Below are 13,383 nucleotides of genomic sequence, written 5' to 3' on the forward strand. Positions count from 1 at the left end.
GGCTGAGGAGCTGGCATTTGTCCGCAGACAGTTTCCGGGTCATGTGGCCAGCATGACTAAGCCACTTCTGGCAAACCAGAGCAGCACACGGAAACGCTGTTTACCTTCCCGCCGGAGCGGTATCTATTTATCTACTTGCACTTTGACGTGCTTTCGAACTACTACCGTGTTTCCCCTTTTTTAAGACACCGTCTTATAACTTTTTTTCCTCAAAAAAACACACGGTGTCTTATTTTCAGGGGATGTCCTATTTTTATTATATTTTTATGGTACCTATGGTTCCGGGCAGTGGGGCGGCAGGCCTCCTTGGCCGGGCCAGGAAGAGGTGATACCTTTGTCTTGGTTTTTTAAATCTTTCTCCCATCCCCCCCCCCGCCAACCGCTCCAAGGTTCCTGCTGATTTTTTTGGGGGGGGGGGTGTTTCGCGAAATAAATGCATAAAGATGAGCAGGGCTGAGGGATCCCGCCCGGCCTTAGACAGGCCACCCGCGCGCCTTCCACCCACCGCATGAGGCCGGCCGAGCTTGGCGAGGCGGAAGGCCTCCGGGGAATGCGGGGCCCGGGCAAGGCAGCACCGAGAGCCCCCACGGCTGCCAGGAGACGTGACGCGGCCACCGCCCGCGCAGCCATCACCCTCGTCGCTGCGTCCATTTCATGCCTCTTGCTCAAAGCTAGGCACGGCGTTCACTGTGCTTGGAAGGAGCCGCGTGCCCATGGCTCATGCAGCAAGGGCCCTCCCGACTCCTTCCCAGGTGCCCCTTTCCCCTCCTCCTTGCCAGTTCCGGGCGGTGGGGTGGCAGGCAGGAAGGGGCCAGGCCGCTGGCTCGGCGCTCCTCCCAGCGCTGCTGGGCGCTCTGAGTGTCCGGCGCTGCGGAGCGCTCTGCTCTGCAGCCACCGGTTCCGGGCGCTGGGGCGGCAGGCCTCCTCGCCATGCAGTCCGGCGGCGCAGAAGGGGCCAGCAGCGCTCCCGCCGCCGCCTGTCGCCCCGGTGGCGCGGAAGGGGCCGCGGGCCTCCCGTCTCCCGCCCTGCTTTCTCCCTCCTTGGCTCCTCCTTGCCTTTCAGGCGCGCCGACCCAGACACTAGAAATCCACTCACACAAGCCGCCCGCAAAAATGAGCTGAGCCAGGCGGAGAGCGGAGCAGCGCCTTGCCTCGGACTGCACCCGCCTCCTCCTCCTGGCGCCGTTAACGCCGCCACTGCCACGGTTGCCGCTGCCATTTTCCTGACGGGAAGGGGTCTGTGGGAACCAGGGCAAACCAACACGCAAGTGTCGAGCTCTTTTGCCCGGCTCTGCCCTTTACTTCCCGCTGCCTCCTACCGCCACTCTGCCTTGGGCCATGCGGCCCCAGAACATTTCGGCGGCGCGGCTCCTGCCGCCGCTTGTCACCTGCCGCTGCTCTGCTTCGGGCCATGCGGCTCCACAACATTCCGGCGGCGCGGAAGGGGCCAGCAGGGCTCCCGACGCCGAGGGGTTTCCCCGTCCGGGCGCTCTGCCCGAGTGGAAAAAAGTTCTGGGAAGAGTGGGGAGGCTCCCAGCGCGGCTCGTCTGGCGACGCCGAAAGAGGGCCGAGCGCACGGTGCTTGTGCCTCCTCCTGCTTCTCCCCCCCCCCCGCCTGTGTGTGAGGGAGAAATTAGCAGTTGAGGGCGAGGACGGATAGAGAGCTGCACGGCGCTTCAGCAGCAGCAACAGCAGCAACCAGTTCAAGGTGCCGAGCCGCGGAGAAAGAGGAGGCGGCTTGTCGGGTCGGTGCCCTGCAGCGCCGCGCGGAGTGCCCTGAGTCTCCGGGACCCAGCGGTGCTCTATAGCACTTTGAATCCTCCTCCTCCTGTTGCTGTGGCTTGGGGCGCTCCGTGCTGTGTTGCTGGGCGCTTCGTCGGTCTCGCTGCTGGGGCGCTCGGCGGTCTCATTCTAAGCGGCGCTGCTGCAGCAGCAGCAGTAGCCAGTTCCGGGCACCAACCCAGCAGCCCTCCTTTTCCTGCCGTGGCCGGCATGCTGGGTTCCGCTGGCTCGGGGTATGGCTTATTTTCGGGGTATGGCTTAATTCCGCAAAAGTGTAAAAATCCTGCTACGTCTTATAAAATGACTACGTCTTAAAATAGGGGAAACACGTAGGTTGGCAGGAGCTGGGACTGAACAATGGGAGCTCACCCCGTCACGGGGATTCGAACTGCCGACCTTCTGACCGGCAAGCCCTAGGCTCTGTGGTTTAGACCACAGCGCCACCCACGTCCCAACACTATATTTAGGTGGACTCAATTGGAAGGACCCCCCACAAGGGCTTTCTATGTCTCCTAATTTGGATTTTCAAGCAGTTTGCTGACTGTGTGGGCTTTTTTGGATTTCTTGTTTGCCAACTCATCCCATGGTAAGACAGCCCCCAGCCCTGCCCCAAATTCCCACCAATTTCCTTCTCCTTAGGGACCGCTTTATTCTCCTCTGTGTATTTTGCCACATGACCTTCAATCTCTTCAGGATCCATATTAAAGTCAGCTCAACCTTCTCAGTAATGGGACACATGTGCTGAGGCACAGACGGCACATGATGACATGGAACAGTGCATGCTATTGACTTCGCTCAGACACCCCACTACCGCCACTGCTCAAAAGATTTCCACTTGTCTTACAAGTGACATTGAGAGTCAAGCTTTTGCCACACCTTGATGACACTTCGCAGGCCTAGCCTACTCCAGAGCTGAGTTACCGTTTTCCAAGTATTTCTGGTAAGAGGAGTTCCTCCAGACACTTTCCAGAACTGCTCTGCCTGAAGAGGCTGTTTGCTACATACTCCTAGGCAGAAAAAGGAACAGAAGCCAATTGAAATGCCACCCATTCCACCAGAGGCTTGGGAAGATTTGTCACTCCCCAGCAATTCTCTTTCTTATTCCCACAAGTCTGGGTCAAATGTAACGGGGGTCTACCTGCAAAGAGAAGGGCTGAGCAAAATCAACCCGGACACAGCCCAGTCCTCTACAAGCAGCTCTGCAGATGGTCCACAGGGATGTCCAGAGGCTAAGGGTCTGGGTGGGGCTCTGGGAAAACAGAACAAATGTTAAAAATATTAATTCAGACTTGGTTAACATATGCAGCAGAATCATAAAGGAGTAGAGTTCTGTATGCACCTTCAGGTGTGTGATCAATTATTTTTAATACTCCTTAAGTAAAACAAAGACTGTGCAAGTAAGGAGAGAGGTTCCAGACTACTTGACTCCCTGCTATACTAGTTTTCTACTTGCAGCAATATTATATACGTTCAGGGTGTGTGTGTGTGTGTATATATTCTCCCTCTCTCTCTCTCTCTCTCTCTCTCTCTCTCTCTCTCTCTCTCTCTCTCTCTCTCTCTCAATATATACAGTAGGGAAGCATTCAACATTTTGATTCTCCCTCCTGAAAGGCACAGGAAGCAGCTTGGAAGACAATTTGTATCCCAGTGGTGGAAAACTTAATATGTGGGTGGCTGTAGCTCAGTGGTAGAGCATATGATTTGAATGAAGACCCCAAATCTAACTCCAGGAAGGCCTGGGCAATACTCCTGTCTGGCTATGGGTCTCCAGATCTTCAATCTGTGTAGACAAATGGCCTGACTTGGTATGAGGCATTTCCTATGAGTCTAAAGTGAACACAGGAAGAGCGCAATATTGATCCTACTTTGAGGCAGTGATGGTGGCAAAGAAATCTGACTTCTCCACTACAACTGTTTCCTCACACCACCATTCAGCAGAGCTTCTCAAGTGATTCTCCTTCAACTTGTCCCATTGCAAAATATAAGAGGCCCATCTTGACCCATCTCTGAAGCACTTCAAAGATGAAATCACTCAAAGTCACTTCATGCTGGATGACAGCTTGTTCCACAGATATATCCAGAGCACCTTCCAGTTCAATTTGGCTGTGTTAATTTCCAATTTTGCTGCCAGAAGATATAGACAAAGTGCTTGGAGAAGTATTTTAAAAGGCCCACTCGGAAGATTGTAACAACTATCAGCTCCTCCTCAATATTCCCTTCCTTGGCAAGAGGTAACTGGGTAGCTCCAGGCACTGATGGGGACATTTCTTAAAAGTGGTCTCCCTCAGTGACAAGTTGCCCATACTAAGAGAAAGCAGGCAGGTCTGGAAAAGGAGAGAGATGCAGATACACAAAGGAGAGAGAGAGAACCATCTCATGGTCCTGGTTCACAGGAATGAACAGACATGAGAAGTACCCTTAGAAATAAATGGAGAAATCCAGTACTTTTATGTAGCAGGGATTGGGCACCAGTGACTCCACACACCTCCCCCATCAATGATGACTGAGCATGGCTCAGTGGGCATGGGATATAACAGCAAACTCATTCTTCAAGTGCTGATACTTTTGTAGCCAAAATGGTACCAAACACACAGAACGGGGTAAGGGGCAGAATCAGCAGACCTGAAGAATAATACAATAGTACAATAGTACAAAACAAAAACAAGAGGGACTGAGTGGCGTGCTTACATGCACCCCAAACAGGAGTAGTCCACATGGAATATTTTGCTGCAGGTCCCACTGGTTCACTGTAAAGGAGGAGGAGGAGGAGGAGGAGGAGGAGGAGGAGGAGGAGGAGGAGGAGGAGGAGGAGGATTACCCTGCCCATCTGACTGGGTTGCCCCAGCCACTCTCAAGTATGGATTCTCAGCTCCTCCAGACCCAACCACAGCAGTTCTTACCACTTTCCCCCTGTAACCAGAGTCAGGAGCCACATCGTAGGAGATTCCAACGGGCACAATCATGACGTCAGGGACAGTGCCTGAATGGAACGCACTGAAGACCAAGCTCAGCCACTCCCTGCTGGAGGCGGAGACCTGAGGTGCACCAGCGAAGGCCTCTTCCAGGAACATCAGAAGTGGCTGTCTGCTCTGGAGAACTTCCTCAACATACTGTGGAGGCAGAGCGGGGGGGGGGGGGAGAGAAATCCCTGATCTCAATTAAGCCCTAAATTAATAGAAACATGTTTACTGATAAATTTTAGTTGATGATGCGTGTCAGAACAAAATCAATTTTTGATGAATATATACTTTAAATACAGTATAAATAAAATTCCATTGGCATGCAAAAATTGCACGGCAAGTGGTATTGGACACAAAATTCAGCTCTCTGAGGATAGAACTTTCCTGTAAAAAAAAAAAGCCCTTACGCTTGCGAATATATTATTGAAACTGTGTGGGCAACATCTGCCAAAATATCAGATGCTAGAGAGAGAGTGTGCAATAAGATTTCCAGTGGGTAGGGGTAGGGTGTCAGTACTCTTCATAGCTCTTCACTCTCCCCCATGACCAGCAAAATCCTAAAAACATACAGGATAATAAAAATTGCAGAAGTAATTCTGTGTATTCTCTCAATTTTCGTAAGTTATAAAGGCTGCAAAGTCCAGGCTAGAGCAGATGCGACTTTTTCACTTGGGGTATTGGTGGAGGGAGACAATGAAAAAGCAGGAGAATGACATCATACAAGTCTGTTGAATAAACTGAGAAATATTATCTCTCTACTGCAATATCATTTTTCCTACAAGGGCCGACATTGTTGCTGAAATGCAGCATCACCTGAGCTCTGCGAGTGCAGCTTTCTCCTGACTGAAGCACAGAATGTTTGAGAACATTTGCAGGGAAACCAAAATGTTTGTTTACAAAGCTATTGTACTACCAACTTTACTGTATGCTTGTGAAACATGGATCACTTACAAACACCACCTCCAACTCCTCAAAAGATTCCATCAACAGTGTCTCCAAAAAAAATTACATATCACTTGGGAAGACAGGCGAACTAATGCCAGTGTATTGGGAGGAAGCAAAGATCACCTGTGTTGAAGCAATTATTTATCAACATCAACTTTGTTGGACTGGTCATGTTGTTCGGATGCCTGATTATCGTCTTCCAAAGCAACTTCTCTATTCCTAACTTAAGAATGGAAAGCGTAATGCCAGTGGACAACAAAAGAGGTTTAAAGACACTCTCAAGGCAAATCTTTAAAAATATAGTATAAACACCGACAACAGGGAAACACTGGCCTGTGAGCGCTCCAATTGGAGATTTACCAAAGGCATCATGGATTTTGAAGAAGCACAAACTCAGGATTGAAGGGAGAAATGAGCTAAGAGGGGGAGGCACATTTAGCAAATCCTCATTGTGATCTACTCCCGCCCGGAAACCTATTGTATGTCCCCACTGTGGAAGGATGTGCGGGTCCAGAATTGGCCTCCACAGTCACTTACAGACACACTGTTAAGATCGTGTTCATGGAAGACATGGCTTTGGCTACGAGTGATCGCCAAAGAAGAATTTAAGAGCTACTAAAAACACACAACAAACTGGCAGAAGGTTCAGCCTGACAATACAACGCCCCCTGCATGACTTAAACATGGCGACAGCCACTGCAACAGCTAAATCTCCAGTATACTTCTAATTGTTAGCAGCTGGGGCAAGCATCAGGACAGAGCTATCTCCATCTTGCTCTGCTTGTGAGCTTCCTGAGGGCATCTCAAAACAGTGCTTTTCAGTCAGAGTGTGCCAGAGCAGTTTCAGCACCTCTCAGGTGGGCGCCATTGTGGGCCAGTGCTCCCCACACCCACTTTTTGCCTCTACCTACTTCTAAGAAGTCCAAAATGAACATTTCAAGTCAAAGTGGAAGATGTGAGTGAGCATGTGTGAGTCCACACTTTTTTTTTTTAAAGAACTACGACTCCACCTAGCTCCTAGCCACACCTAGCCTCCCATGTAGTGGTGGTGGGCTTTAAGCTTTCCAGCCAGGCCTCTACCATTGCAGCCACAGGCATTTGAATGAGGCCCCTTCCAAGATGCCCTAATCATCCACCTGAATCTAAGAGAGGGGCGGAGGCGGAGGCACATTTCTTTGACTTGCACCAGAACCAGGGGTACCAGCATCTGTTCTGGGCTGTTGCAAGTCGCCCAGTGACTTGCTGTAACAACTGCATGGTGTGTTCCAGCACCTACTTTTCTTGGAAAAAAGCACTGACCTCAACACTCACCATTTGGAGATGAGCCCTCAATTAGATGGGCCATCTGCCTGACCTTATGCTCCAAATAAGTCTTCATGCCAAGCAAATAAGAAAAACACCCATTTCAAAAACATCAAAGCAGTTCAGAGCCCATGACATGAACACACAATCCAGGGGTTCAGCTGATCCACCATTAATGTAACAGATGAGCCTGTTGCCACATGGAAGCACCAACATCCACATGGGAGTGGGAAGCGATGTTTGTGCTTTCCTCAAAGTTGTCTGGCAGAGGAGGAAATTATAACGACAATTTGCAAATGCAATTGTCACTTTCTGGCTGAGGAAGCAAGCTGTGCAGGTTTTTAAACCTGCTTCCCCATTGAACGAAAAGATCAAATTGTCTTTTGTGCTTTTCTGAGGAGACCATGCATGAATATCCGTAGTCTCGTAGACACTAAAGACTATTCTGTGTTCCCTCACCAGGCAAACATGAGCAAAGAAAAACTGGCTCACCCACCCACCCACCCACAGCAGAGATTCAAATTCACCAAATCTCATTTCAGCCCTAATGAAGCATAATACTGTACATCATTTGAAGAATCTTTATTTGCATCAGCCACTAGCCATAGCAATAAAATAAAATGTACTGAAGATAGAGGTAAAAACCTATCTATACAAAACACATTCTGGAGGTTTCCATCAACAATCAAATAATAGATCTTATTGTAATTGCCCCTGCTAAAAAATTTGCAGTTTTTACTGTCACCTGATCACCTTGATCTGCTAGCTAGAAGAAAGGACACAGTAGCAATGGTTGAGTGACTGGTATGGGTAGTAGTAGAGGGGTAATAACCTCACTCCTCAAATCTTTATGAACAGTTCAAGCTAATACTGCCATCTCCACAGGGACATAACCGTTTTCCAGTGATTTTTTTTTAATTGACCCTCAAGTACAGCTGAAGGCAGCATATTTAGTCTTCTTACATAAGTGAAAGCGCATCTGTATTTTGGAATTGTTAAATTTTCCAAATGGGATGCCAATGTGTCAAATTGACTAGGTGGAAAATAATCATACCATGGACAAAATTTCCTTATCGTGGCCAAATTATTCTGTCACTCAGTAACATATAGGCTCTGTCTAATTAAATTATTTGCTTTACTGAAGCCCAGTGTTAATAACTGTTGTGGTGATAAACCAGAAAATTAAAGCTTTTGGTTGATAATTTTAGTCCAAGCGCTCTCATGACAATCTTGTGATACTAATTGTAGTAGATTGTTGGGGTTTAAATTTAGCCGAAGCCAATAATTGAATGTCCTAACCTACACCAACTCTGTAATTCAACAGAGAGAAGAGTAGCCTCCAAGAACAATGAAACATTTGGAAAACAGGATGGAACGGGGGGGGGGGGGGAATTGCCTTAGGAACTTAGATTGAACAGCTTCTGTAGCTCCAAGGTCTCTCCAAATCTGAGCCCCATATAATAATTGTGCGAGGGGTTTAGCTTAAAAAACTTCAAGTGCTGATTGCCACCTTTTGTATGGAAGAAGCGTGTCAGAATTTTGGTGCTTTGAGATGCTTTTCCCTTTGCATATTTCTGATGTGTTCCCCATGACCCTGTTGACTGAAAAATAAGGCGGAGGTATTTAAAGACTTTAACTTGTTTGAGCAACCAATTATCCATATACCATCTATGGGCCCTATAGTTTCTTGAAAACACAATGACTTCAGTTTTCTTGTAATTCACAGCCGGCTGTCATCTTTGGCAGTATCCTGAGAATGCCCTCATCCATCTTTTTAGGCCCACTTTTGTTTAAGATAGAAGTACTGCATCATCTGTGTATAATAATATAGAGGTGGCTTTTGTGGCCAATTTAGGGGCATGATACTCTGGGGATGTTAAACTCTGGACAATATCATTTACATATAAATTAAACAGTGCGGGAGCTAGGATATAACCTTGCTTAACTCCCTTTGTCACTGGTATGGATTCTGTGAGCATTTGTAGAGCAGCACACTACCAGCACAGTGTTTTTATATAGACATTTAATCAAGAACAATACTCTTTTATCTATACTGGAAGAGTTCAACTTGGCTTCTTAACCTGGTTTCTTAACATACTTATATATAAAATGGGCTAGTACAAAGCAATGGTCTACAGTGGATCTGCCTTGTCTAAATCCTGCTTGCTCTTTGGCAAGAATAGCTTCATCAGTTATCCAATCAATTAGCTTATTATAAAGATGCTTCACATTTAATTTTCTAATTACAGGTAGCAAACTAATTGGTCTATAATTAGCCAGATCAGATGTAAGGCCCCTTTTTTTGTCAAGGTGGTATGTACCAGTAGATGTTAATCAGCATTAAACATACTTTCAAAACTATAACCAAGAGTCATTGTGCCTTGTTTCTTGTAGCAGAATATCAAATTACTCAAAAGAGTTCATCAGCTGTTTATTATTCTGCTTTGAATGCCAACCAGCTATGTTCCATTACATCGGTTTTAGCCTGAATTCCTTTAAGGCTCTGTGCTGTCGCTTTCACTTGTCCAGGTACCCAATTTCATTTTTTAAAAAAACCCCGCTTCCAATCAGTGGGAATTCATTCAACAGTACTAGTATCCTTTTTTATTCTCGAGAGAGGACTACCTATTTCATCTGCAGCTAACCTTCGATAGCTCAGCCAGGAATTCATAGTCACAGCATCAGGATTGTCCCCATATCATATTCCGGGGGGGGGGGGTGAGTTTGCAGCTCTGCATCTATACACTTCAAAGTTCCTCTGGTAGCCCTCTTTTTAACTATACATTTTGGAGAAACAGCCTGTGGGCGAGATTTGTGATGTTCTGGTTTCAGAACAGAAACTATTTAACCATAGCAATTAAAAAAGCCTGCAAACTGAAGGCACACAGAGTTCTTAAGACACCACAATTTGCTTGAGTAAGGCCCCCAAATCTGGCCATAATGAAAGCTAAATTCTGCAAGGTCATTGTAGGCAGATGGAATTAAACCATTCTACAAATCATTAAACATTTGACCTAAGATGTAATATTCAGCACATACCAATGTTTTAATGGATCCACTCAACCCACATCCTTATAAAGCCAGCATAGTTGTCTCAATTGACTGGCTACACCCTAGCTACATTCATTATGGGGTGGTCACATTTCAGCCAGGCTCTTAATAGCCTAGGCCACACAGGATACAGGAACCTGTGTGATATTCCCAGACATGCCTGGTCACATTTAAAGTACAGTGGTACCTCTACTTACAAATAACTCTACTTACGAATTTTTCTACTTACAAATGGAGCTCAGTCCGCCATCTTGGATGTGGTTTAGATAGGATTTTTTCTACTTACGAATTTTTAGATAGGGTTGCTTTGATTTACGAATTTTTTCTCCCAATGCATTCCTATGGGATTTGACTTACAAATTTTTTCGACTTACAAATGTGTGCTCGGAACGCATTAAATTCGTAAGTAGAGGTACCACTGTAAACTTAACCACATGCCCATTCATTTGTAGTGCTAGCATTACAGCAGCATGCTCACGCACGCAAATACGGACCACTGATTGCAGACATTCCAACAGTAACAAGCGAATGGGCCAGGACATGCATTAAGTGCTTTCCATGTGTCAGGCCTACTTGAACGAGGGCTTCCTGCATGGGTGCATTCTGCCTTAACCACTGAAAATTCTACAGCTCCCTCAGAGACAAGCGGAGAAGGCTGGAGAGCATCCTAGGGAAATAGAGAAGCAGAACCACTGGCCGCCTTCCTCTGCTTTAGCAGCTCATTGTCCCAGATCCAACCCCTAGGGACAATTGGCTGCAAAAGGAGAAATAAGCAGAGATAAACCTCCAGCTTTCTCTGCCTGTCTCTGGGGAAGATTCAGAATACTGTACTGAACCATCAGAGTCTGCCTCAGGAGTAAACTAGATCAGATCTCCGATCTTCAGTGTTACACATCCTTTAGTTAAATGCAACCATTAAAGGAGGGCTTTAAACCTCCCCCCAATACACATACCCTTTCCCCACCCCCATTTAAATGACCCCTTCCAAGTTGCAATTACGGTAGCTTCAGGGAGGGGGGGGGGAAGGGATTACTCTCTCCTCTGCCCCAACTCCAGCTAATATCAGCACCAGAAGGCAGTACTGAAACCCAAGGAACCTGCACACACAAAGGTGAGGCTTAGATGCTCAACAAACATCTAGTACAGCAGTAAGAAACTGCCCCCCACCTCCCTCCCGAAAATCTGCCCTAAGCACCCTGACTGCCCATCTCGCAAGTGTTCAAAATACTACCCGATGTTCACACCTACTGTTCCATGTTACCCTCCAGTAGCTGGGTCCCTCTGGGCTGCATATTATCCACCCTTCACATCACCCAAAATAAAGATGGGATGCATTCTGCTACTTTTGTCTTCTGGCAAGCATATTGAAGACTTAATGCAATTCTGGCACTTATGTGGAAAACATAGCTTGCTAGGCTAGTTAGCTAGTTTCCTCTGTGCGTTTATTTTGTCTTGCACTCTGTGTCACTCAACCTTCCTTCCTCATTTATTAAAAATCAAGCCTTTTGTAATTCATACCCTGGAGATTGGCTGATTAGTTTGGAACACCCTAAGGAATGTCTCCCACTACTACATGTCCACAGCAAGGCTTTGGCATACAGGGACTCAAGGGAGAAAGAGCTGGACGTTTCTCGATATGGAGCGTCAACTAGCAGTTTTCCAGTTCCCTTGTTAAAATCCCTGAACTCTCCAAGCTGCTATTCAAGCAAAGAGGAGGTATTCAAGCATACCAGGAGAGCCACGATGGCATCTCCTACATCACATTTAGCTTGGCTCATATAATAATACTAATAGTTGTTGTAGTTATTATTTATATGCCACCCACCTGACTGGGTTGCCTCAGCCATACATGGCCACTTTTGATATGGAAATATGTAGCCAAGCTTCAAAGCCAGAATGTGAGGAAACATCATCTGGTCATTCACAAGATGAAATGCTGTTGTGGAGCCCATGAGAAAGTAAATCCAATATGACAAATTGCCACATTACTGTAAGTGGCTGTTGGTCAAGTGTTCTTAGAAGTGACTTCAAAACTCTCAGCCAAGTCTCTTCCTCCTCCTCCTCCTCCTCCTCCCCCCCTCAGCACCAACGCCCTCCCCCCCAGTGCTCACAGCCCATAGCAATCAGAACTTCCCTTCCTTCCAAAGATCAAACACTAAACTTACTGAAGCCAAAACAGCTCTGGAGAGGACTCCTTGCTCACTGTCCCGGGCCTGTTCCACTCCTTGCGGCAGGAATACCCCTCCTAGGAGTGCCAGCAGGGTTCTGAACAAAGAGGAACAAGAGCAGGGCTGGTTTATTATAACCCTGGGTCCAACACACATCCTCCTGTGTAGGAGCAGGATTTGGTCTGTGGGATGCAACTTAGAATGTTTAGGGAAGTTTTTAATGTCTGATATTTTATAGTGTTGTTGTTGTTGTCGTCGTCGTCGTCGTCGTCACCATCATTAATTCTGTTGGAAGCCACCCAGAGTGGCTAGGGAAACCCAGACAGATGGGCGGAGTATAAATAATAAATTTTTATTATAATCCTGTCAGCCACAGTCATCTTTTTCTTTTCTTTTTTTAAAAGAATGCAAACAAAATTTTAGCTGTGGAAATAAGCTTTGGTCACATCTACATTCAAAGCACTTTTTTTACCACTTCCCCCATCCTGGGAACCATAGTTTAAGTATGCTGAGAGTTGTGAGGAGAAGCCCCCCAGCACCATTAATAAACTGCAGTTCCTAGCATTCTTTAGGGGAAGCCATGATTGTTAATGTGGTATAAGGGTGCTTTAAACGTATGGTGAGGATGTGACCTGAAAAATATGACAGCAGCTTTAATACTCTGCATTATGAAGAAAAAAATGTGTGAAAATAAGAACATGTATATGTTTTAAATAAGTTTGCAGGGCCTTTTTAGAGGAACAGAATAAAGCATAACTTCATGCAGATTTCCCCCCCCCAATTTTCTAATGTTATTAATAGATTGGTGGTGGGGTGGGGGGGACGGAAAGGTCTGGGTGGAAAGAATCATATATCTAAATCTATCCAGATGGAAAACATAATTCCGCAAGTTCATTGTGGGCAGAACAAATTATGCAAATTCCACAAATTATTAAAATATTGTTATTTCATTTAATAAGACTTAAGAAATCTGATTTATTAGAGCCAAACGGCACTCAGCATCAGCAGAAGTGGTAAAAGCTTTTTCAAGACAGAACCACCCACACTAATTGCAAAACTGAGAACAAGTGGAAGGGAAACTTCCATAAGGAATCAAACTGAGGGGCAGAGAAAGGGGAGATAATCAAAAGTGGGAAAGGCCTTGCTCAGAAACACTACCAGTGTCAGACTCTTCA

At 46.5% G+C, this 13,383-nt stretch overlaps 1 protein-coding gene across 1 annotated transcript in view; it reads right to left on the bottom strand.

The window, feature by feature from the left end:
• The window catches only part of GPAT2 (glycerol-3-phosphate acyltransferase 2, mitochondrial), an 86,540-nt gene that overhangs the window by 21,392 nt on the left and 51,765 nt on the right, over positions 1-13,383 (bottom strand). Inside the window, exons 8-11 of the mRNA XM_088671431.1 lie at positions 12,206-12,305; positions 4,683-4,892; positions 2,921-3,031; positions 2,704-2,789 (exon numbers count right to left, since the gene is read on the bottom strand). Of these exons, the coding sequence (XP_088527557.1) occupies positions 2,704-2,789; positions 2,921-3,031; positions 4,683-4,892; positions 12,206-12,305 (507 nt within the window). The remainder of the gene's footprint in view (positions 1-2,703; positions 2,790-2,920; positions 3,032-4,682; positions 4,893-12,205; positions 12,306-13,383) is intronic.

Source organism: Zootoca vivipara, chromosome 6 (assembly GCF_965207765.1).
Source record: "Zootoca vivipara chromosome 6, rZooViv2.hap1.1, whole genome shotgun sequence".
Taxonomy (NCBI): Eukaryota; Metazoa; Chordata; class Lepidosauria; order Squamata; family Lacertidae; genus Zootoca; species Zootoca vivipara.